The sequence below is a fragment of the Convolutriloba macropyga genome, chromosome 7 (assembly GCF_964194025.1).
Source record: "Convolutriloba macropyga chromosome 7, txConMacr16.3, whole genome shotgun sequence".
Taxonomy (NCBI): Eukaryota; Metazoa; Xenacoelomorpha; order Acoela; family Convolutidae; genus Convolutriloba; species Convolutriloba macropyga.
The window spans coordinates 62,329,069-62,355,403 of record NC_134474.1 but is presented as its reverse complement, the minus strand read 5'-3'; the positions used below and the strand labels follow the sequence as shown (position 1 = coordinate 62,355,403).

Below are 26,335 nucleotides of genomic sequence, written 5' to 3'. Positions count from 1 at the left end.
ATGTAAACGTCAATAATTATTTTCCAAGACATTGACTTTTTGGCATGGTTGAGACAATTTTGCTACTTGGAATCGTCACGATTCATATAGCGATACAAATGTTCTTCCAATATCATTTACCTGCTATCTTTACTCCCCTACCAAAATTGACAATATTACAACAATAAACTCTTTTATGTTCCCTATTTGAATTAAATTACACAAAAAAAACTGAAAACCTAGACACTTATGAAACAATCCAAGTGGAACAAAACAAAGTTTGGCCGCGCGTTTGTTAGAAAAAAGGATGAAAATTGGATTAAAATTTTGGATGGCATCTGGACCGTCTGAGTATTATTTCTAATTGCTACAGTAATCCGTTCTCATTCGGCATTATCCTTGCCGGAAGACCTGATAAAACACTTCATAATAAAGCACTTCAAATTATATCCGCATGGCCAGAAGAGGGCTGTCGAGTTGAAAAGCAGCCTTCAAAATGCAGACCACAAAACAACAGCCAAACAACATTATTCCCAGCTGCTTGAGTATTATATTGGATATAAAGAAAGCAAAATAACTTTTATGTTCCGCGGAATATATCCAGAAGTTGGCAAGCAATTTGCTGAAAGGGATTCCATGGCATAATGCAAAGTCCTCGAAATGAACCGTCAAAAAGGTCGAATTTGAGAGTTGTGTAGTTCATTGAGAATACATTACCCGTTTAGATCAATTTTTAATTAAAATTTCTAAATGAAGCGAAAAAGAACGGAACAACCTTTTTATGCCAATGCAAGACATATTTTTATGTTAAAGCGAGATATATTTTCATGTGAATGTAAGATCAGAGAACCACGACAAACATGCTTCATTAAAATTAAAAAAAGCCAGCAGATTGTCAGAGTTGCTGAAGACGCTTGCGCGCCATATAATACAGATAGAAACAGATACAGTTATAAGTGCAAGAAGTTATAGCCACTGCTCAAAAATCTTTGTAAATAGCACCAGCGCTAAATAGAACTACTTGCTAAAATTCACTCCAGAGGAGCCTCTGTATAAGGATCCTTTCCTTCACATATCAGCTCCATTGATCTTAAACTAAACCAAATTAAACTTAAGTTTTAAAGTGCAAAAGTCATTTTATTGATTGAGGTAAGTCTGATCAAAATGGATTCACAAAAATAACCTGAACACTTTTGCTCGAGAGAACGAGAAATGACGTCACGCACGCCAACTCCATTAGAGAGGGAAAATTTAACATTTTCAGCTTTACTGTGTGAACAAATGTAAAGTGCAAAAACGAAGAAAGCGTCAGACGACAAAAGCAAAATAAACATCCAAATCTTAACTACAAGTGCAAAGAATTTTCATCGACTAATCAGAAAATTAGACACAGAGTGAACTTTGAAAGGTTTGGAAAAAAAACATGTAGAAAAAATTTGACCAAATTAAATTAAAAAAGGAGTTAAAACCGTGTCGAATTACCGGATAAGAACAAAAAACCACTTGCTGGAAAACAAAACTTTAGTCAAACATCGTTTTTGCACTCTATTTTAAAATTAGAATAAAACATTTATGTTGAGCCTAAAATCATCATTTCAATTTAACTTCACAACTCATGAAAATCTCAGAACACATCATATAGAAACATAATCTGAGGAATGCCAGAAAGCACACAAAGTTGACTTCGGCGGAAGCACTAGTTTTCTAATTAACTACTATCTTTAGGCCAACACATAAAAGCAGAGAACATAGCAAAAGAAAAATTCGCCAAGAAGTAAAAACTGATCTAAAAACAGAAAAATTTGATCAATTTTTCAGATGGCACACTTACACAAGCCGACTTAAAAATTGGTTTAGAGTAATTGCGACTAAAAAAGAGCGCAAAAATAGTAGGCGCGCCATAATAAGCTGGGAAACATCTTTAATTTCCCAATTTTTTGTCAAATTTTTAAGAAAAAAACTCTTTTCCTATCCTTTCAGACGGCATGGAAAAATTTAAAACCAGAAGGAAACAGCTCGAAAAAGCCGCACATGAACAAACAATTCTCGCTCGCTTAGCTTGCAAGCTTATAAAAATACCGAAAACCAAAACTCTTCTTTGAGTCGTAAAAAAGGGTGCCCGAATAGAATTCAAGTTCTTTTAATTGTAAAAAAAACAGCAACACCGCATTATAGGTACGCTCAGCTTACAGCTTCGCGGCTATAATGACTATTTTTAAAATGAAAGTATTGATTGAACCCATATGTTATTTGTAGGATCATTAATGGCCATGGAAAAACGATAAATTTTTCAGGCATTTTAGTTAAACAAAAGTTCTGAAGAAGTCCAGCAACCAATAGTTGCTTTGGCTTCTATTCAGATGTTAGGAAGAAATCAAATTGACCTGAGCGAAATTGTATTACATTTTTTGACGGTTAGAAAGTGCAAGAAAACTAAATTCTGTTAAAACAAATTTCGCCTGAATTTCTTAGAAACAAAAACTTACAACTGTTCCATGACAACTTCTCCCGTTTCCGGAAGCTAGGGATTTAGAAACAGTTCACTTTCTAAATATAACCTTTCATCAAATTTCACTTAAAAGAGCTATTTAAGAAGCCGATTAGCTGAGCATTAGGTTACAACGATGTTGTTTGTGAATTACCTCTGGTAAGTTGCGAGGGGGGAGGTAGGAGGGAATCTCTTTCTGAGAAAAAGACCATTTAGCCCACATGACTCATCCACTCCCTTGCCTCCCATTGGTCCATAACTGTCTCCAACACAATGCACGTATGTCAGAACCAGTTCACTGCCAGATGACTACAGCAAACATGGAAAAAGATGAGGAGGGCTTATGGGTTTACTGTTGAGTTTGCGGATTTTAACCCAATCTGTTCTATTGCAACTCACAACGCAAATTAACAGCTTTGAGAACCTTGCATACCGACTCATGAAATATAATCATTACAACACAAAAATAGAACGAAAAACTAAAAACGACACTGAACGAAATACTTAGATATAATTTTTCTTAGATTATTCACGCGTGTGCATAAGCAAGAACAACTGAATTGAAAAATCCAGGGTTTTTTATACGGAAATTTTGTACCCATTTCACCCTTTTTGTAACCATAGCATCAGCCATGAATTGTTTTTTACACTGATGATGCAAAAGCGAAGAAATAATGACTCTGAAATGATATCTTCTCAATGAAATCACTCACCCGACAGGATATTGTTCCTCTTTCATCTAGAATGAAGTTCTGCGATGCTCTATTCTCACTAAAACATATCATCGATTGCAGTTTTTCAGTTGCATATCATAAAGCTGCAACATATGCCACAATAGAACTTTAAAGAGCACGTGCGCGGGGCGTAAAGGTTCTATGCCAACTAAACCTATTAAACGAGGGAGGGGGTTGGTGTGGGCGCGAATATGCTTTTTTGCGCTATAACCGTACACAATAAGCAAGAATTGTTCAATTTTTGCATGATATATAGTTACATAAAATAAACTTATATACTTTTTGATACTAACTTTTTCGCGACAGTGACTTTGCGCAGTAGTGTTTGCTTGTCTTGTATGAATGGGGACGGAAGAGTGACGTCATCAGAGACAGTCAGACACAGTTTGTCACCTGTCTTTGCCAAGATCTGACCACTCTATAGAAAATAGGAAAGCCATTTACCCACCAAGAATTAGGAAGGATGACTTCCCAGGTTAAATGTAACCTCAACTAACCAAATATTACCGGATCACAAGAATATCGATAATTTGGCATGATTGCCTTCATAGGGTAATTATTGAAGAACGCATGCAAGTCAAAGGAACGAAGAAGTTTGTTAGTGGGCATTGTTAGGGGGAATTAAGCAGGAGGAATTACTGTGAAAATGCACCAGTGCTGGATTTGATCCAGCATCTCTTAACTGAACGCCTAGTGTGCTAACTAACCATTGCACCAACTGGTCTTAAGTTCTCAAACTTGGGCCTCTCTAATAACTTATTCTTACGTTCTTTCTTGTTCGTCAAAGCTTCATTTCTATCGCAAATTAAGCGACATGAACAGAAAACCACTCACTCTTCTTTCAGCCCTCTAGCAATTTGACTTTTTTCACGCATTTCACTTCCTGTTTCCGATAAAATTACCTTTAAAAAAAGACGCTGCACTAATACTTCTCTTCGAGTCAAAAAGACTCTTCGCGCCACAATACAATTCAGATCTTTTCAATTGTAAAAAAAACAGATTTTCGAGTGAAAGAATAAAACACTTTCGAGAAAACGATTTTGTTGTCCACCGTTTTCTAATTCTACTTTTAAAATTGAAAAAAATAACGCCAGAAAACTAATCAATTTTGCACGTCACTCCTGTTTCTGTGCTAGCAAAATCAAGCTCAGAAATCATTCAAAATAGTGAAAAAATATTTAAAAAACAGCGCTCCAATTTGATTGTTTATTTTCCACTATATAGCTACGTTCAATCTACAGCTTCGCAGCTATTGAAATTGTTAAAAAATACAATTGCCTTAGCACACAATGTGAATCAGTACAGCTGCTTCCCGATATCGGGTTAAAAGTTCGAACTCAAAACTGATAATTAGGCAGGCAAAAGTGAAACCTTATGTAATCAAACACACTAACATCATATTATGCATGCAGAAGGAGATATTAGCAAAAAATTGGTGCACAACTACACGCTTCAGTACTATATTTGAGTTAAGGCTTATTTTCTGTCATGTTACTTCTGTGACCGAAAAATTGTTTGTCGTTGCTTAAAAAATATAGTACTCATCAGATGTCATTAATGCATGAGTCGGCTGACAACAATTACTTTAGATTTAGCCATTTAACATCTGATGTCAATTGTTCGTCCAAAGAATGTCATAGATGAAATTTTTCTGATTATTTTCATTACAAAGGTTGCCGAATAACTTGCTTACTCAGTATACGAGTAGTTCATTTCGAAAAGGGTTTTGAACTGCAACCGCTACACGAAGTTATTGCAATAGTTCTTATTAGGCAAATTCTTAAATTTTCATTAATCAATTTGATATAGAGAATTAAACCTGAATGTTATCATTTACATAGCCTTTTCTGCTTTTGAAGGCAGCTAAGAAAAACATTTCGTTTTGGATGCATAAAATATCGGATCCCAAGATAATGACGCTATGAAGTAAAAAAGAATGCTATACTTTTTCGTTTTTCCCAATTGCCTCATTCTACACTATCAACAGAAATGTGCAGAACGGATGTTTACCTTCGTGAGTATCCATGTCTGGCTGATACTGGCCTTGTTCGTCCCGGGAAGTTTAGAGGCAATCACCACTTCCCCTGGGTCAGAGTTGAGGCCAAAGTTGTTCTCATTCAAGTTCATCTGCACCACTCGCGCTGAACAAACAACATCTGGTTTCAAAAAAGCATCAAATAATGTTCAGAGCAGAACGAATCCTCATAAAATCAAAAACCAACAGAATCAGCAGAATAAAACTCAAACTGAAGTATATATTTTTCATGATATGTATATTTGGTCATGCAAACTTATTTTTGCTACAAAAAGGGAATTAATAAAAAATAAGTTATGCTCAAATTAACTTTATTAATAGAATGACAGCCATACAATACGGTCATAAACCCTCATCTTACAATATGCAAATTATTTGAACCAACAAGCGTACAGTAATGATTCAGTTCGTATTACCTTCCCATGCGAACCAAGTTTTGGTTTTCATATACATGGTTGAATAAACTTATGATCATTTTTGCACGTAGTGGTTTGCGTAGTCTGTAAAGAGAAGGGATCACTATATGCCATCATAATGGTAAAAAAGACTAAAACATAGCTGGCAGATTGCCCGATAATAGCCGCGATAGCTTTGTAGATCTACACTCTAAAAACGGTTAAAAAAAGATCGAAAACGAAAACTTTTTCGTCTTTTTATTAATTGCCGAGATGTTAAATCTCAAATAACCTTCAAAACAGTGACACGCACTCAGTTGACCTTGTCTCCTAAAAAGGAAGTAAAGTCATTTTGATAGTGAGGAAATTCAATTTTGAGAGTGATTGAGTCACGTGTGACAAGAAACTGAATCACGCAAATGAACAAAAACACTCACCACTAAGTGTGAACAATGACGTCGCCCAGGCAATTTAGTCAAAAATGCATATAAAAGAATAAACAAAAAGAAGATTTGGGATCCAAACATCATATGGTCGTAAGCGGGTGAGGGGGATCTGGTAGGTAAGAGGAGCGATGTAAGCTGGAGATAAGGCAGGCGGAGGGAGGCAAGTACGGGATATGGTAAGGCAGACGAGGGTGGGTCTGAAGCTGCGAGGTTAGGTGTCGGGGGTAAGTAGGCAGGTGGTGTGGTATTTTTAGGTTAAATAGGACTATTATGGCACGAACAATTATCAAAATGACCTTTCGACCTTGAGCACAACTAGCAGTACCAAATTACTAAATATTAAAAGATACGATACACTTTAAGTCCATTTTTCGAAATTAGAGATCAACCTTCTAAATCTGAAATTAATGTCCATAAAAAAGAAGTCAATGTTCAAGTCATGAACAACATTTTGTCAGCTAAAAACAATCTGTAATACCAATATCCTTCTTGGAGTCGTAAAAACAAAGAGATGTCTAAAAATAGCTATCACTTTGCGTTCACTAACAAACTTAGTTGTATATTTTTGAAAAAGGAAACCCAAAGCAAAAAAAATGCTATCACTTTGATATTTTGGCTCCATTTTGATGTAAACGTCAATAATTATTTTCCAAGACATTGACTTTTCGGCATGGTTGAGACAATTTTGCTACTTGGAATCGTCACGATTTATATAGCGATACAAATGTTCTTCCAATATCATTTACCTGCTATCTTTACTCCCCTACCAAAATTGACAATATTACAACAATAAACTCTTTTATGTTCCCTATTTGAAATAAATTACAAAAAACAAACTGAAAAACTAGACACTTATGAAACAATCCAAGTGGAACAAAACAAAGTTTGGCCGCGCGTTTGTTAGAAAAAAGGATGAAAGTTGGATTAAAATTTTGGATGGCATCTGGACCGTCTGAGTATTATTTCTAATTGCTGCAGTAATCCGTTCTCATTCGGCATTATCCTTGCAGGAAGACCTGATAAAACACTTCATAATAAAGCACTTCAAATTATATCCGCATGGCCGGAAGAGGGCTGTCGAGTTGAAAAGCAGCCTTCAAAATGCAGACCACAAAACAACAGCCAAACAACATTATTCCCAGCTGCTTGAGTATTATATTGGATATAAAGAAAGCAAAATAACTTTTATGTTCCGCGGAATATATCCAGAAGTTGGCAAGCAATTTGCTGAAAGGGATTCCAAGGCATAATGCAAAGTCCTCGACTACATTACTGATTCCTGCCGCTTCTCGTTGAGTCAAACACGGAGGATGTACCGTCGGTATCGTTAAGGAAGTTTACCGTCATTTTTCTATACAATAGAAGCTGTCTTTTTTATTATTACGTGACATTCTATTAGAAGTAAATCGAGGTGTTGGAACAAAGCTTGCTAATTTCTCGATTAATCGTCTGTAATTTGCTTCAAGTTTTTTTGCAAACTGTAACATAGAGGCACGAATGAGCAACTGCTCTTTTCATGTGAGATTCGACAAAATAATATTTCAGGTTTGCTCGGTCGACTAATTGTAACAACTAAATTCAAATGCTTTTTAGATGGTTAATGGTTCATTTTTAGCCGGCGAAAACGTCTCGTCAAAAAAACTAATAGAATTAATTAAATCAGATAATAGAATGGGAGCTTTTAAATTTTTACGTTACAGCTATTCTTTTCCCACGTCATATTTTATACCTCATTTAATCTCTAAATAAATGGATGAACAATTATAATAATTTGTGAAAAACTGATTTTCAGGCATGAAATTGCAGAGGCTAAGCAAATGCAGTTTTAAAAGATGCTGAGATATAAAAAAAACAGATACTTTATAGATGTGGTAATGTAATATGAGCGAAAAAATTAAATGGATATTTTAATTAGCCTTTTGTGAATATCATTGATCTCAGAGAAGTACTCAATGAGAGAAGTTCTTGCCTCATTATGGAGTTTAAAAATAACTGAGTAGAAAATACATACCCAATATTTACAAATTTAGCCCAAAATTTAGGCTAAATTTACAATATAACAAATTTAGAAACGAATTCGCTTGCATTGAAACTTTGACTCTTTCTTGATAACCCTAAAAAAATGTGAGTGGAACGATTGCGTACTTACAGGCACAATATCCCTACCAGCCCTACTGCCATTTCCCCTCATTTTCCTTGATCAATTAATCACTGATTCTTGATTTCAATACTAACTGATGGGTTCCTTGAATGGTTCTCCAAATGACAAGTAGTAATGTTGGTCCTGTTGAAGCATACCAACTGAGGTGACCTTTTGTCCTCTACTGTCAAAGAGAGCCTTAGGTTGGCACGAGAAGGCACTCAGTCGGGGGGAGGCCAGACGGTGGCTTGTGGTCACACAGTGCTCCAGGAACTACAAGCATAAAAAGGGGCTCTTTTCGACTTCAACGCTACAGTATTGAAATGATCGCACTATCATTGAATCACGCACATGCAAGTTTTCAGATATTCCAGACCCTTGCAGTGCCAGATTTTTAAATACCAGATTTTATACACCCTGTCGCAGTTTTAAAAATTGCAAAGTGCGTGTTTCAAACAAGGTTACGTTACTGCTTAAGTCACTTCAAAATTCTATCTTGTCTCTCCTCTCGAGCCACGGCGCTGTTCTCGCTTATGCCAGATTTTCTCAATGACTTCATCAGAGTCACCGTATAACCTATACATTACTACTCATCGCTTGATTTAATCAGCAGTTCTTGCTACAATGATTGGCGGATTCAAACCTCGAAAGAGTCTTTGTTTTGTAGATAGCTGGAACAACTAATTATAATTTTGAAAAGTTCTGCTGGGCTACAAAAATCTTGCTGGGTTTAAAATCTTCTGATCACTAGAGTATTAAATGAATTATATTCTTGGTGCTAAAAATTTATGATTATAATAACAATTTCTGTAGAAATCAATCGTCGTATATTAACTAATGACCACCTGTTGCTTCATGGTTTCCCAATTTAACAAATTAAAAAAATAGCATATGACCCAGGGTGGTCTCACTACATAAACAGCCTCCTCTGTTATTGGGTTGCAGACTCAAAAATAATTTCGGCGCCGAGAAATCAAGCCAAGCAAAAGCTGGTTCTCCTTTATTTTTGTTATTTGAGAGAAAAACCAAAAATATTCAGCAAGGATCATTAGCAACTTATATGAGGTAAATTCGAGCTATTCTGCCGATTCGTGTCAAAAGCAAAGAAAAAGCCCAAATTTTCCTTTCCTATTGCCGTTTGAATTTGTATTACCTTTCCAATGTCACCCTTGTACGTAGAGTGGTCCTTGTCCAAGTCATAGTAGACGACAACTGCATCGTCTTCACCTGCCGATTCTTCATTAGTCCCGTTCTCGTGAACAATTACCCGGATACACCCTCGACCTAGAAGTCGAGCCCCACCACCTCCTCGACTTTGACCGTCTTCGTTGCCATCCATCTAAAAACACTGCAAATGAACATACAATAAAGTGCGCACGATATCAGTCAACTTTTACTAAACTCACTCCCTGGTGGAGGATTCAGCCCTGAATTTAAAAAAATGGGGGTAGAAATGACAGAGTGGACACCGGTGGATTCCGATTTGAGTCCGCCTTCATTTCCTTTTTGTTCCACTGATAATTCCCAACACGGACGCTAATGCCATAAATTATAAAGTGGTAGTGATAATATACAACTCTTCAAGAATCATAGAACCTATAGACATAATAATCCAACGTTATGTTAAAGATAAACAGCAAATCTAGTACTAACCTGCTGACGTTGTGGTGATCTGGATAACTCCCTGATGTGAGACATCCTGTGTCTGCTTCCCAATTTCATCTCTTCATCTACCATAGGTTGAAGTCTCTTCAGAATGCACTTCAGCTCTTTCATCATCCCATTCACCTCGTCTAACGCCTCCTGCTCCTGTAATGCAAAAGCAGCCTCTAATTCACGCGAGGAACGCGAACAAAAAAACGAACGTCAGTGTTAAGCAACGTTTTTGCGCAGGTTTCAAATCACGGTACCATAAAAAACAAAAAAATCTTAGTTCTCTTTATTACTTACACTACCTGACGATGATTGTTTTCTTGTAGCTACCAAACAGTTAACCATACCAAAATCAAAGACTGCATTACTGATAAAAAAATGTCTAGAAAGCATCAAGTCTGGAAACATTGAGCTGAATTAAAAGCTGGATGAAATATAAGTTGCTCTCTCAGAATAATAGATGTGCGAAAAACTAACCAACAAAAATCAAGCCTTTTTAAAAATCTGACTCAAGAGGAAAACTCAAAATTTTTCAATTTGTCCTAAAAATGCTATAAATGTATGGTACAAGCATTAAGAGAGTAATTAAGATCGGATGACCTCAGAGATCATTTTGTGGCCAACTAAACGACAATTGAGTAAAAGAAAAGAGTAAAAATTGAGTAAAAAAATTTCGTAACAAAAGCTATTTTCGCAATTTAATTCAGTATCAATTTATGATTGATTTCTGACCGAGACAACACAAGAAGTTAGATCAAACCTCATATTTTTTGCTAATTATTCAGAGTAGTCGTATAATTCTTACAGAGTAGACAATGGTGGGAGGGCGGTTTATGGCTGCACGGGGCCTAAGGCTAAGGCCCTGGAAATAGAGCAGGGTGGGGATTTGGGGGTGAAATGAGAGGGGGCTGATGGGGGGTGGGGGTCAATTTCTAAGAACCACCCTTCACACCATAAGTACAGGTCACCAAAACAGTTTCTGTGCATCGCATACTTGGAGTATAGTGGGCTGAAAAGCTCTAAGAGCACTTAATGCCCGCTGGGCGCTACCTGTTTATACCGTTTTTGAGACCGAAAAGTTAAATAGGTCAGACGAAAAATCGGTCAAGCGAAAAGTTGCATAAAAAGGCCAATAGGACCAATATAATTGCTACAAACTCCGTTTGAGAGCAATTAAAAACCTATATACATTGAACAGTAACAAGCGTAGATTGATAATAAAAGTTCCAGATAATCATTTTGAAATATTGACATAAAAGTAGGCAGATTAAAAAAAGTTGAAAAGTTGATCTCGTTAATTATGAAAAACTTACACAAACCAATGGATGGAATACGTTACCCAATTTTCAGTAATCACATTGCTTCATTGTTCCTCTTTACATCAGAAACTACAGCATACCCAATGAAATTTAGACCATCAAAAATATCTGATACAAACTTTGAATCCATTAGAAAAATAAGGAGGAAATCATTAGCATTTAAAAGTTCACCGATTGCAATACAATCAGGTCTCAAGGATCAATGTCTTCGCAATAAAGTCAATCGTAAAAACGTTTCTCTACTGAAAATAATTGTAACAAAAAATAAGCAATCAATTTGATTAGAAATATAGTTTTAGAACTAACCAAAGTGTCAATGAAAAAAAAAACAATTTTCGTAGGGAGGGGCAGCAAAAAGCCGAATAAATGTAAAAAAATACCGTTTTCTCTAACGTAGTAATCAATTGTGTATCCGAGAACAATTTTGTATTGCCAACAGGAGTTAATTTCGATTAAGGAAAAAATTAATCAACAAAAATTAGTAAAACTAAAGTACAAGATTTTGTAAACACTGAAATGTAAACAAAAGGAATCTGAGTAAAGCTCTGGGAATTTCTATTGTCATACGGTTTAGAAAAACAAGTCCAGTCTGCGTTAAAAATAACTCCTCTTGTTTAAATTTTCTCTTGTTTAAACATCAACTACCACATCCCTCTTAACAACACAAAAATCCAGTCAGAAACTGCGTGATAGACGAGATAGAACGGAGGTCCCTTAACAAAATCTATGAAATTACATTTTTCATTTGATTAGAAAAACATAGCTGGCAGATTGCCAGAAAATAGCCGCAATAGATTCGTAGATCGGCAGTCTAACAAAAACAGTAAAAAAGACAGACCAAAAAAATTCGTCTTTTCATTAAGGGCTGATCTGTTATGTTTTGATTAAAAATCTGTATAAGTTATTGCTGCCTCTATTAGCTGATCTCTAACAACCTTCATTTAGAGTGATACACACCTCAGAGACCATTTTGTGGCCAACTAAACGACAATTGAGTAAAAGAAAAAAGTAAAAATTGAGTAAAAAAATTTCGTAACAAAAGCTATTTTCGCAATTTAATTCACTATCAATTTATGATTGATTTCTGACCGAGACAACACAAAAAGTTAGCTCAAACCTCATATTTTTTGCTAATTATTCAGAGTAGTCGTATAATTCTTACAGAGTAGAAAATTGTGGGAGGGCGGTTTTTGGCTGCACGGGGCCTAAGGCTAAGGCCCTGGAAATAGAGCAGGGTGGGGATTTGGGGGTGAAATGAGAGGGGGCTGATGGGGGGTGGGGGTCAGTTTCTAAGAACCACCCTTCACACCATAAGTACAGGTCACCAAAACAGTTTCTGTGCATCGCATACTTGGAGTATAGTGGGCCGAAAAGCTCTAAGAGCACTTAATGCCCGCTGGGCACTACCCGTTTATACCGTTTTTGAGACCGAAAAGTTAAATAGGTCAGACGAAAAATCGGTCAAGCGAAAAATTGCATGAAAAGGCCAACAGGACTAATATAATTGTTACAAACTCCGTTTGAGAGCAATTAAAAACCTATATACATTGAACAGTAACAAGCGTAGATTGATAATAAAAGTTCCAGATAAACATTTTGAAATATTGACATAAAAGTAGGCAGATTAAAAAAAGTTGAGAAGTTGATCTCGTTAATTATGAAAAACTTACACAAACCAATGGATGGAATACGTTACCCAATTTTCAGTAATCACATTGCTTCATTGTTCCTCTTTAAATCAGAAACTACAGCATACCCAATGAATTTTAGACCATCAAAAATATCTGATACAAAATTTGAATCCATTAGAAAAATAAGGAGCAAATCATTAGCATTTAAAAGTTCACCGATTGCAAAACAATCAGGTCTCAAGGATCAATGTTTTCGCAATAAAGTTAATCGTAAAAACGTTTCTCTACTGAAAATAATTGTAACGAAAAATAAGCAATCAATTTGATTAGAAATATAGTTTTAGAACCCACCAAGTGTCAATGAAAAAAACAATTTTCGTAGGGAGGGGCAGCAAAAAGCCGAATAAATGTAAAAAAAATACCGTTTTCTCTAACGTAGTAATCCATTGTGTATCCGAGAACAATTTTGTATTGCCAACAGGAGTTAATTTCGATTAAGGAAAAAATTAATCAACAAAAATTAGTAAAACTAAAGTACAAGATTTTGTAAAAACTAAAATTTAAACAAAAGGAATCTGAGTACAGCTCTGGGAATTTCTATTGTTATACGGTTTAGAAAAACAAGTCCAGTCTGCGTTAAAAATAACTCCTCTTGTTTAACTTTTCTCTTGTTTAAACATCAACTACCACATCCCTCTTAACAACAGAAAAATCCAGTCAGAAACTGCGTGATAGACGAGATAGAACGGAGGTCCCTTAACCAACTCTATGAAATTACATTTTTCATTTGATTAGAAAAACATAGCTGGCAGGTTGCCAGAAAATAGCCGCAAAAGATTCGGAGATCGGCAGTCTAACAAAAACAGTGAAAAAGACAGACCAAAAAAATTCGTCTTTTCATTGAGGGCTGATCTGTTATATTTTGATTAAAAATCTGTATAAGTTATTGCTGCCTCTATTAGCTGATCTCTAATAACCTTCATTTAGAGTGACACACACCCATTTGACCGTGTCTCTTTGAATTAAAGTAAATAAAAGTCAATTTCAAAGTGAGGAAGTCATTTTTGAGAGAGGTAAGTCAAGTGCGACCAAAAATTTAATCACGCGCATGAACGAAAAACTCGCTCCACTAAGAGCGAAAAATGACGTCACACATGCAATTCAGTTGAAATTGCATGAACGAATGAACAAAAAGTGGCTGTGACGTCATATGGTCGTAACAAAAATCATGACGACGAAATAAAAAAAAAACCAAGAGAAGGCCAATAATAGCACCAGCTATCGCTGTGCAGCTATCAATCTTGGACACGTAGGTTTGAGACTGCGAATTTGTCCCGGTTCATACAATTTTTTGATTTCATACTTGCTCATATATGATTCTTAGTAATCATAGTGGGTCATATATGATTTGTATGATTTCTTGATAGTCATGCAAGTATCATACAGAAAATAATATAAACAACTAACGTAGGAAGAATTGCCCTCAAACGACCAGTGGGAACTCTAATCGATTGCAGCCTGCTTTAGCCGGAGGTGGGGATGTAGACTGAATGGGACTAAGAAATTCATTAGGGTCCTTCATACAACCACATTAGAGGTTAATATATACCACTATTAAGAAGTGAAAAAAATGTCACCAGTTTGGGCGCACTTCTCATTTGACTTTTAGAATCAAATTGCCGCCAAATGAGTTCAACTGCTTGAAATTGCGAATGAGAATTTCTTTAATTCACTCTAAAATCAAGAAAGTCAAGGGCGTAAAAGTCACCCGAAAAGTCACAAAACGGTAAAGACGCACGCGTTTACAATAATTGCTTCTCTTTGAGAGCAATAAAAACTTACTCTTAAGAGGTTTCAATCATTGTGCTTTATGTTACTGATACGGAGAACTTCCTTTGTAATCATACTAGGTCATACATGCTTTGTATAACTTCTTAGTACTTACACAAGAATCACACAAAAAAACTGAATGATGCAGTGGAATAGAAAAACCATTAGTGTGTTTATCTTTTGTTTCGTACTACGATCATATATGATTTCGATTTCATATTAAGATAAATGTTTCATTTGTTCTTAGTAAGAAAACTTTATTGTTTTGGTGGTTTTGGAGAATCTACGATATTCCAACAGTGCTTTTTCAGTGCTATCCTTCAACAACAATACGATTTCTTAGTTTTCATACTGGGATCATAAATGATTTCTTTGGTTTCATAAAAGGATCATATATGATTTCTTTGATCTCATACAATGATCATACACTCATTTAAGCGTTGATTCTTACGTTTCATGAATGATTCATCTATGATTTCTTAGATTTCATAATAGGGTCAAACATAAAAAATTGGATTTCATACAGGGATCACATATGATTTTTTTGCTTTTTGCTTTCATATTAGGATTGTACTTAGAAATCGAGTATGGTCAGTATGAAATCATATATGATCCGTGCATGAAATCCGAGAAACTTCAACCACGGGTTCCAAGTTATATTAAATTGAGGCGATATTAAGATGGTTTGAAAAACATGATCTTGGAATGAATATTAACCTGCATTGTTGATCATATACAAATTTCATTTTAAGAGACGACGCAAGCTAACTCTGAAGGTTGTCAAAATAATTGTAAAACAAAACCAATGACTGTCAATTATGGATGGGGGACAGGAGCACAACTCAGCAATCATAACTGAATTAGTGTAGATTAGACAGACCTTAGTTAGAGCCACGTATAGTTCCTCCTCATTCATGGATAGGAATCTCTTCTCCTCAACCTCTTTTCCACCTCTCCCTCCTTTCTTTCCACTTTTGTCCCGCTTGCTATTTTCACCTGAAATAACAACAACATAAAACCTTCAGGATAAAGTTGAAAAAATGTAATTGAGCTTTATTATAATCGTGCTAAAATTCCTACTTTCAATAAATTTACTCTTTTTAGATGGAAAATGAAAATTGCGAGATTATGTTTTCCGATTGATACTAAAGGATGTCCCCTTGTATGGACTTGAATGACTGTGCTTTGATCATTTTGAGAGTACTCCGTGGGTGGAACTACTTCTTTTTGCTCTAGTGGGACAAAAACATTTAAATAAAAATACTACACATTATAGTGACAACTTTTCATTTGGAAAAACTAGTAATTTCTCAAAAAAGATTTGTATAAAAAGAACAACATTAGAACAATTGTGACATTTTAATTTTATCGTCTGCCACAACCGCGTCCTTTATTTTTTTACTTGTATGTCAATTCTGATGCTTGCTGGGAGCTTCAGTTTTTTTTTGCTTTCAAAATTTAATTGGATCCGAAAAAACTCCACCAACCTGAAGTTTCCATCGCCAATTCTATCTGGTTCACATTTCTTTGATGCAAATCTCTTAGCCCCTTCAGCTTAGTCACTATAGCCCCGTGAACGAAGTCACGTGACCCCAAAGCACTGAACGAGTCACCCCGGCTCACCCAAACGGGTCCAAACACGCGACCCAGGGATCCTCTTGAGTTATAAATCAAGGGACTAATTTCTTTCAAGTGGGCTAACGATTTCACGTCTTTCCCGTTCATGTCGAAAGCTCTCTTAGCCGGGGCACCAAGGTTCAACACTGCAGATGCAGTGTCAAGAAACTGAAACGAGAAAATGGAAAATGCAGTAAATAAACCTGTAAAAATACTAGGGCAGATGATACGAGAAATCTCCTCTGAATATAGACTAACTCTACTGTCTCATCTGCTGCCCCTAGTAATTACATGGGAAAGAGAAATATTCATCAATAAGAGGTGTGTCTGTTTAGCAGTGTATCATCATTCTTGAAATCACAGAGCTAAAATTACGCGGCAAAGTAAGAGATAATTTTTTAAAAAAGGATCTGTAAATCACGAAGCGCAGTTAATTTCTATAAATAAGAGAATCACTTCAAAATATCTGAGCCTAAACGTGAAAAGTTAGGATTAATTGTGTCAAACAGTCCCCACTAACAATTGGGCTATTTTTTCAAAGTTATCCCAATTTTCACACAGCTATTTAAAAAAAAACTGACTGCTGAATCTTTCTCTACTCAATCAGTACAACACATTGTCAATGAGTTGCTAAAATACCCTGGTCGAACACTAATAAAAATAGAATAAATAATACAAATTAATTATAAACAATTGTTGAAATAAAAATCAATATCAATTGTTAAAAAAAATCGGTAACAATTAATAACTTTTGCCGCGGAAGTTAATATTTCGGTAATCATTTGTATTATTTTAGAAGCTATTCACAATTTTTGTATTCAGTTGCATATTAAATTAAACATTCTAATAAGGTTTTTTTCGTGAGCTTCCAAAAAATTTCTCCCACTAAAATTTTTCAGCGAAACTTGTATATCAGAATACATTCGATTTCAAAACTTATGTAATTTCACGATTCAATTTTTGGTGTATTCGGACTGAGAATATTTTCTGAGCAAGCTAAGAAACCAATTAAAAATCAATTGTCGTCTGTTTTTTTTGGTACTTTTATCAATTTTTGATTAGCTAAAAGCATCAAAAAAAGTTGTGGAGACCAATAGATAACATTGAAATTGAAGACAGGAAAATAGGCATTCAAATTTTCTTAGATTTTATCAACCCATAAGCGCGGTATTGCTCTAGTGGAGAATTAGTGCATATTTTGGCATTATCGGAGCACTGATTTGATTTCCTAAGGAACATATTACATAATTTGTAGATGTAAGTGATGTCATCTACTGTCTTATTGTTTATCAAAAACTAAGTGATCGGCATTGGGTGAAAATATATACAAATATCCACGATTTACGTTTTTGTTCTTTCAAGAAAAAAACAGATTTTATAAAAAAGAAACAAACGAAAAAATGGGGAAATTATGTAAAAATTCCCGACTAGGGTAAACAAAAGCAGCAAAAGATTACAAGAAGACTCAGAAAAACTCAGAAAATAATATTTAAAACAGTCCCAGCTTATAGCCACAAAAAAGTGGTCAGAAAAAAGCTGTGGTTAGAAATTTAGTTCTGAAAGATTGCATTTTGTGTTTTCACTAAAAAACAGCAAGTATGTCTGCAATTAAGCGGAAGCTAAAAAATTTAATATTACACCAAAAAAGCAACAACTGCACAACTATAGCAATCTTTTTAAAACTTTATTTCATGCCTTCGGAAGGAATTATATAAGCGCTAACAAATTATTGTCCAAATTTTGCAAAAACACAAGCTTTGCAATTGAACACGAAAATAAATGTCAAACTAAAAAAAAACTCTACAAAGTATCAGATAACGGACAATAAATCAACCCCAAAATTTTATCAGAGAAAATAGAATCTTAACAAAGGTCGAAACATTGACATTTGAATTTTAGAGCAAAGACCAAAGCAAACTTTATTGGTCACTGAACCTAAAAACACACAATAGCAAATAAATTATCTGCGAAAACAAAGCGAGGAAGATAAAATTTGACCAAAAAGCAAACAGAAAAAAATTAGATTAGTAAAGGCGGTAGGTAAGAAAATAAAAATTTCTGTTCCAAATCTAAAATCTTTACCATAAAAACCACTAATCAGACACAATATGATCTCATATATAGTCATATATATGACTGGCTTAGTGCTAAACAGATTTATTGTCAATAAAGAACAAAAAGTAAATTAAAGTTCAGACAACTTTCATTAGCTAACGTTCGTCAATAATTCTAAACGGAAAAATTAATGTAAATTTTCTCTCTCAGCTTAAAAATTCAACAAAATTTTAAACGGAAGTCAATTTGTGGTAGCGGATCTGTTCCGTTTGTGCATAAACGAGTGGTTTAATAGTCCGGATTTTGCCATTAGGCATAAAAGTGCACAGGTTGCATGTTATGTGATTGTAAAAATTTTTACCTTTACAAAATCGGAAACCTCAACCACCACTTCGTAGTGTTGCATCCCGTTGCCATTGGTCATGACAAGCACTCGTTTGTGATTGGTGGAACTCAGTTGTCGCAACCTTTCTCCTCCATCCTTCCCACCTCCCTCTGTTGTCTTTGCATAGCGGGTGGTGTCTTCGGGTAACTGGATCCCATTCATGGTCCACACAATATTGGCCTTCAGTCTGGCACTCTCTGGTAACCATCCAAAATTGAAAACATTTGCTGATGTCGACATTTAATATTAGAAATACAAATTTTCTCAAAACTATTACACAACAGCACTTATATTTTACTTGAGTAAATTTCCTCACATTTATCACTGTTTTCTGCAACAGTTGTTAAAAACGTGTCAATTAAAAAGAAATGAAAAAATGGAAGAAATCCTAATTCAAAAATAAATGCATAAAAAATTTGTTGCATTACTAATTGCGGATTAAGAAAAGAAATTAGAGATTAACACCTTATGATGGTTCTGAATAAAACTTGATTTCTGAATCGGATCTTAAGCAATGAAGGCAAAATTCAAGAAAAAAACTTTTAGGCTAATTGAAGCAGTTTTCTTAAAGAAATAGCTCTGCTATTAATTGAAATGTGTACTATCAGAGGCGCAATAATAAAAACAATCAGTCATTCAGCATACAAATTTTTGATGCCACCTTTACAGTGCAATTTTGCTACTGAGCCCAAAAGGCTCTACCAAACTCTTCTTAAGCAGATTTTGGAGCCCCCAAAGGGCGTGGTTGCCATATCCGAGAGACTTTACAAAATTCAGTGTCAATCTCTAGCACCTTTGAAAAGGTCGTCGAAACTAAAAAAAACTAACATTTATGAGGCTCTGCTTAATTAAAACATAAACCGACAAATGTCGGAAGAATTGCTCTCGAACGGCAGGGTAGAAAAAAATTTTACCCCGCTGGGATTCGTACCATTGACATCCGGATCCATTACCTGCTGCACTCACCCCTGCGCTATCAGGCCCTTAATACAGATATTCTAAAACAATTTTATATTAGCAACAAGCTTTACTTCGGAGTGAGAGCAAAAGAGATCACTCAAAAATGAAGAACGAAAGCGTGAAAAAGTCACTTGAGAAGTCAAAGAATGTTCTAGAAGAAAAGCGCAAAATGATCCAGCAAAAAATTTGCATAAAAAAGACCAACACGTTAACAATAATTGCTATGATGTTCGTTCAGGAGCAATTAAACACCAACTGACCATTGATGTATCTGAATGGATCCACATAAGGCTCTCCTATTGAAATGTACACTTCAGGGTACACCATTTCTTTTCCCTTGTCCTCATCATCAGATTCTCTGCGCTTGTACTCTTCCCAGGCTGCTAATGAAAGTGCCTCGATTTGACTCCATCGGGTGAGTTGTCGGCCTCCTTTCACAAACACCTTTCTGGCTCCTAACAAACGAGTTTGATGAGAAAATATTCACAGCCGTGAAACAAGTGACGACTAAATACTTTTATGGGAACAAAATTTATTAGTTATCATATTCATATAATTGCCGGCTATAAGGACTGAAAAATAAAAAATAAATTTGGATTCAAATAGCAAACGTGCATTTTTGCAGATATCTCTGTGGTTTAGAAAAATTAACACAACAAGTGCTACGATTGATCAAATATCCTACTTGAAAAAACACTTAAAAAATACACTCTAAAGAGTTATCAGAACAACCGACGGCTGATTTCTGTTTTATTGTTCTGAGAAAACAAAAGTTTACCGGAGTTCAACTGAAGCTTAGCAGTGGCAGAATTCAAAAGTTCGTCCCAGGTAGAAACAGCCACCATGGCACTTGTTTCTCGATCTCCATTGCGGTACAGAACAAGCTTCAAAGGGTGGAATGGGTCGCCTCCCTCTTTAAGAGGGTTTCTCTTGGGAGACTGTTCTTCAGTCCTCTTCTCAGGGGACGTCGACCGAGGAGTCCTGTTCCGCCGAGGCGATTCTAGGATTAACATTCTTAATCGATAATGATAATTATCTCAGATCTTTGTAGCTAATAGAACTACATTACTGAGGAATGAAATGGTTGGATCTACTCTGTTTCCTGTGAGTTTCGGTCCCCAGCTTAGTGTTTATAAGACTTTTAGGATCTATTCTGTTTCGCCCCCCCCCCCCCAAGTGTTTTTTATGACCCCCAGTTACAAATTATATGGTGCTATATAGCACGTTACTATGTAAGAAAATAAAAAAATAGCACATGCGCCTAGGGGTCATAAAAAATTATGCTCATTAAGCTGGGGGGGGGGGGGGGGGGGGGGGAGGCGAAACAGAATAGATCCAACTTTTACACCTTAAGCACACGTTCTAATTTTAAATTGAATAACGAGCTATAAAGCGACAAAAATTATTACTGCGACTCATAAATGGTAAAGAGGGGAGAATAAGAGATCCAACTAGCTACTTCGGGGGGGGGGGGGGGGGGGGTTTGTACAGCTTTTGAGGTTGCAAAACTCAGAGTAAAGCCTCGTTGAAAGTTATCATCTGATTGATTGATTATTATCAGCTTGTTTCAGTTAATACAATGACGTCAGCGCGCGAAATTACATGCAAAACCACGTCACTCGTGCTATTATACACTAAAATGTAATTGCACGGCCGTTTTCCGTTTGTGCCCCCCCCCCCCACCCGCTTAGTGGGTGCATATTATTTGTTTGTCCCCCCCCCCCACACCCGCTTAGTGGGTGCATATTATTTGCACCACCCAGACGCACGTGCATAAAAGGCAGACGAAAAAGAGCACAAATCAGAAGATCAGAATTAACAACTAAATTAAAACTTACTGGATCTATTGTTGGATGATCGTTTGCTCTTCGGACGGGATGTCTTTGATTTTACTTTACTCTCATCAACAACATCAGTTTTGGTTGCTCTCCCTGTAGTTGCAGGCGCATTGTCAGCCCTAAATACACCAAATTGTTTTCAGAACATAACCCATAAAGGCAACCACAAAACACTAAGAAAAAAGGGTTGATCATTTACGTCTTGTTCAGAACAAATTCACAAGTGAAAATTGAGAATTTTGAACCCGTGTAGAATTTGAACACGGTAATTCAAAGAATTTCCTCGAATGTCCGATAAAGACAATGCCTTCTATAAATGGATGGTATTCTGCAATAACGAAATATTCAAAAAATCTATTGACTTAAAGGTTCATACCAAGCCCCTAAATTTCTATTTATAGAAAATTTGATACGCAAAAAAATGTTGAGTATGTGTTTGAAAATGTTTTGAACCAAATTTTGCGGAGGTAAAACAGAACTAAGCACACTCCATTGATTAAAAAATCGAAAAGCTTGAAAGAATCTTGCAAGCTATCTTGCAAGAGAATACATACTTCTTGAAAGATTCTTGCAAGATTTGAATTCGCTCATCACTAGGGTACTGATTGAATACGTGGAACAAAAAGTAATAGGCTATAAGATGGAGGCTTTTACTTTTTCTTCTACGTATTCAATTAAAATTCGACGTATTCAATCACAATATTGTCTTTCTTTAAAATTAAGAAAAGAAAACTGTTGACAACAAAAGTAAAAAGCGATGTTTGTTGATAATGAAGAAATCAGTTATCAACTTGAATGAATTATTCCATCAAAATCAAAAATACTTTTTGGAAACCTTTTTCAGATCGTTTCCATTGCAACTCTTTATTTCCTTAGCAGTAAAACAATTCAGCTTCAATAATGTAAGTAAAAACAATAAAGGACGCAACAGAAGGATTTGTTCAAAAAAGCCCAAAAAATCATTACTAAAAAGCAAAGCAATTAAATTGCAGTTTTACGTGCCCTTATATTCATTTCACAGCTTTAACAACAAACTTAGATCAAAAAGAAAACAAAACTTTCAATTGACGTAAAATTTGTTTAAAGAAACTCAGGTCGCTTTATTGGAAATTTAGTTTCAGAATCAATTGTGCAAATTGAAGACAACATCTCGATGACAACAAAGTTAGTAAAATCTAAATGTATTTGAAAATTATGTAGTTCAAACTGTGCGCCTAGTACCAATAAATTATTCGATTGATTATAGCTGCTAACAGATGCCAATCTTTTTCAAATGATGGGCACAAGGAATAATTAAAAAACTTTGCAGCGCAAAGTCACAAAAATTATCATGAACAGTTCTCCATAATTAAAAAAATGAAAGTTAAGAGTGGTATGATAAAAATATAATACAGAATCAGGGTATCAATAAGTAGAAGAGATCCAAATTCAAAATCATAAAGAAAAGTGCACTAAAGAAGCCTCAATGATCCATGATTTTAATGAACTCGAATTACTCAGTTTTCATTAGGTTTATTTTTCTTGATTCATTAATATCAATTAGAAAACACCATAGCAAACACAGATCAATATGGCATGAGATCGCATGAATCAATTAATTTAGGTCGCTGCAATCACCTGACCTAAAAGCAAAAACAATCCGCACGTTGTCAAACCCATATTTAAAAAACCCTGCAAACAAATCTCACTAAATGAAAAGTAAATGAAAAAATCGGCAGTTTTTCTATGAATTTTTAGTAGCTGTTTTCCAGATACCTATTTCTGCTGAGTCATTAATTCCATTTAATGGACACAACAGCAAGTCAAGATCAAGATAGGAAAAGAACACTTCAATTGATGTAGAAGAATTACACCAATAAGAAAAATAAATCATAATTCTTCTTTCGAACGCTTGTAAATGTTCTTTCACCATAAATTTTTGTGAGTGCAAACTTCAAATTTTCAACCACTCACATTGATTTTTCATTTTTTTGATAACTTTGATAACAATTACTAAAGTTTTATAACTTTTATACAATGTTTCGATTCAATGGTTTTAAAGTGTTGTGTCGAGTTTCAGACATCCCTTTTCATGCTATCTATAATTAGGTGCACCTAAAATTCCTTGTAGCATTTGCTAATCACATTGTGAAACTTGACCATTTGTTTCGCATATACAGACAAGGACCACTTAAATCAAAATTTAAGTCTTGGTGGGTTTACCGATGAAGCCGAGGTTGATTTTCGTTTTCAAACAAAAATTTAAAATTTTGTCAGAATTTTTACCAGAACAAAAAAATTTATTCTGCAGAAACTGTAAAAAAAATGAACAAGCTTTTTCCTCAACAATATTTTTTTTGAATATGCCATCTCACAACTGTGTTATGCATTGTCATTTTCGCGAAGATATCGATCAATTTGCTTTAGGAGAAACGTGGAAAAGTGGAAGCAGACCAATTGAGAACTGACAATATGTCATTAGTATTTGCAACACTACAAGTGATTTGAAAAGTATATCAGATCACGATTGTGACCAACATATTTTTGATTCATTTTAGATCAACATTGTAATAAATAAGTAAAAATCAGCTGTTCAATGTAAGGTATTAATCACAATCTGTGATTCAAGGAAATGTTTTTTTTATCAATTGCCTATTTCCCTGGTTTGAACCAAACTAAAAAAAGATCAACATCTAATGAAAAATATCATGAGACTCACAGAGAAAGAAGTGACCAATAGCAATCCGATGTTCGTGCAAATTCTAAACAGCAATTTAAACTAAAAGAAAGTTTATCGAATTATGAAAATTTCATAATTTATACTAGTTTTCTGTTATTTGAGGAAGAACAACTCTAAAAGCAAAGAAATTGTATAATTTTATCAAAACATTTTTCACATTCTCCTATTCTGAATTATAGTAGCAATAATCAAACAACGCTCCTCGCCTAAAGTATGTTTGAGAAATTTGACGAAAAACGCTGTGATATAGTGGCATTAACCTGGATATTTCGGAAACAGAGTTTTGAGGATAATTTAGAAAGTTGAGCTTGCTAGGAACAAATGAACGTCGCTGCTACCAATATTTCAAGAGCTTTAGCATGGTATCACTTTCATCTTCCTAGCATGCGGATAAAAAAATTTTGATTTGGTGTAAGGTAGAAGGCCAAGGCATGTTCGCATAAATACGTCTCAATTTTCATAGAACTGTTGCAACAAAAACACTGCTTTCCCAAACTATGATTAACGCGCAAGCAAAACAGGTCATACACGCATTTTTCAATTTTGCCCCTAGCGCAAATATATGGGACGATTGAGAAACGTTGAGTAATCCTTACATATTAGATATCCATTTGTCAGGCAAAATCTGGCAATGAGAAATTTTCTATTCCAAATAATATTAATTGTCCGATGTAGATTGTTGCCCGATAGCAAAACTTTGCTTTAGGAAACACACAAATAAGAGGAACACTTTGCAGACAATTACATTACCAAAAAAATGGTTTGAACAACAGTGCAATAAAAGTCGATTAAATTTAAAATCAATTCATTGAAAATGACAGGCAAATCTCACAAGAACTATTGCAAACAGCTTTTTGCTCCGTAGCCATGTAATGAAGGGAGAAATTATATGCGAGTGTGGCTTTTGTTTTCCTTCTGTCATTTCCTCCCCCCTCCCCCTAAATGTCCATCTGCGAAAGACAGATATGAGTGGTACTTTTCGAAATTTCAAGCAGAGCAGAATAATATACACAAGTTTTCGGATGAGAAAATATGAGAGTTTCCCTGAAAATTTGAGAAAATTATCACAGAAACAATAAAATCAATAAAATTGTAATATCTCAGTGCAAATTTCTTCATTTCAAACACCATGAAAAATTGCTAATAATTTGCGTGGTTTTCAGTTACGATTGGAAAAAAAATCTTGATACAAATCTTGAAAAACGAATACGGAACCCTTAATTTTGATATAAAATGTTGTACTAGAAATGAGAAATAATGAGACATAAAAATTATCTACTAAACCTGACTTGTAAACATTAATAAACCGGTAATAAAATTAATTTACTTGTCAACTCGGGAAAAATCAACATTTGAGTTATATGAGAAAAAGAAAACTTTCAAAATTTTTTTTCTTAAACAATTGGTTTATGAACAAAAAAATACTTTAAATCCAAACCATTAAACAATTTAAATGATGCCGTTTCAAAATGCTGATGAAATATGCCATTAAGAAGATTGCGAGAAAAAAGATACGACAAAATCAAATAACAAAACAAACATTAATTACGTCCAAACCTCAAAAATTAAAAAAACGCGTAAATAAGTAAAAAAAAATTACATAAAACCTAAACTAAATAAATTATCTTTACTCCATTAAGAAAAATGTGGGACCTGATCTTATTGAAACTAGGTAGCAAGTAGAGAGAAAGAAAGAAAAAGGGGTAAAGTTAAACAATACGTTTGCGGTTTTTTTGAAGAAAAAAAACAAGTAATTTCGAAGACATGAATATTATTAGCTATCAACTGAAATCATCATATAAATTCATTTATAACTCAAAAGGAAGTATTTCAGTTTTTCCTTATCCAGAAATTGTCTTACGACTAATAATAGAGCGACAACAATGAAAAAATCAATTAAAATTTGCTAAAAATCAATGTCAAGCCATTTAAAACTCAGGATATTAACTAATAAACATAACAACTCAAACAACTGGCGAGCGGTTGGCTGCGTCAGTAGAAGGGCACGGTTTAGAGAGGCTAGCTTTAGCTTAATTGAAGGGGCGTAAGTGAGCGCCGCGGGGGGCACCGGGGGCTGATGGGTCGGCAACAGTGGAGGGGGGGGGGGTCAA

General features: G+C 35.0%; 2 protein-coding genes across 4 annotated transcripts in view; one reads left to right on the top strand and one right to left on the bottom strand.

Annotated features, from left to right (window-relative positions):
- The window catches only part of LOC142343227 (septin-2-like), a 332,083-nt gene that overhangs the window by 139,344 nt on the left and 166,404 nt on the right, over positions 1–26,335 (top strand). The gene's annotated exons all lie outside the window — the stretch shown is intronic.
- LOC142343229 (uncharacterized) overlaps positions 1–26,335 on the bottom strand; it is a 344,179-nt gene that overhangs the window by 266,950 nt on the left and 50,894 nt on the right. Inside the window, exons 4-16 of the mRNA XM_075395002.1 lie at positions 21,506–21,624; positions 20,446–20,667; positions 19,928–20,122; positions 18,684–18,904; positions 16,138–16,435; positions 15,531–15,646; positions 9,871–10,026; positions 9,371–9,556; positions 8,313–8,490; positions 5,212–5,342; positions 3,495–3,619; positions 3,181–3,238; positions 2,622–2,776 (exon numbers count right to left, since the gene is read on the bottom strand). Coding sequence (XP_075251117.1) covers positions 2,622–2,776; positions 3,181–3,238; positions 3,495–3,619; positions 5,212–5,342; positions 8,313–8,490; positions 9,371–9,556; positions 9,871–10,026; positions 15,531–15,646; positions 16,138–16,435; positions 18,684–18,904; positions 19,928–20,122; positions 20,446–20,667; positions 21,506–21,624 — 2,160 coding nt within the window. The remainder of the gene's footprint in view (positions 1–2,621; positions 2,777–3,180; positions 3,239–3,494; positions 3,620–5,211; positions 5,343–8,312; positions 8,491–9,370; positions 9,557–9,870; positions 10,027–15,530; positions 15,647–16,137; positions 16,436–18,683; positions 18,905–19,927; positions 20,123–20,445; positions 20,668–21,505; positions 21,625–26,335) is intronic.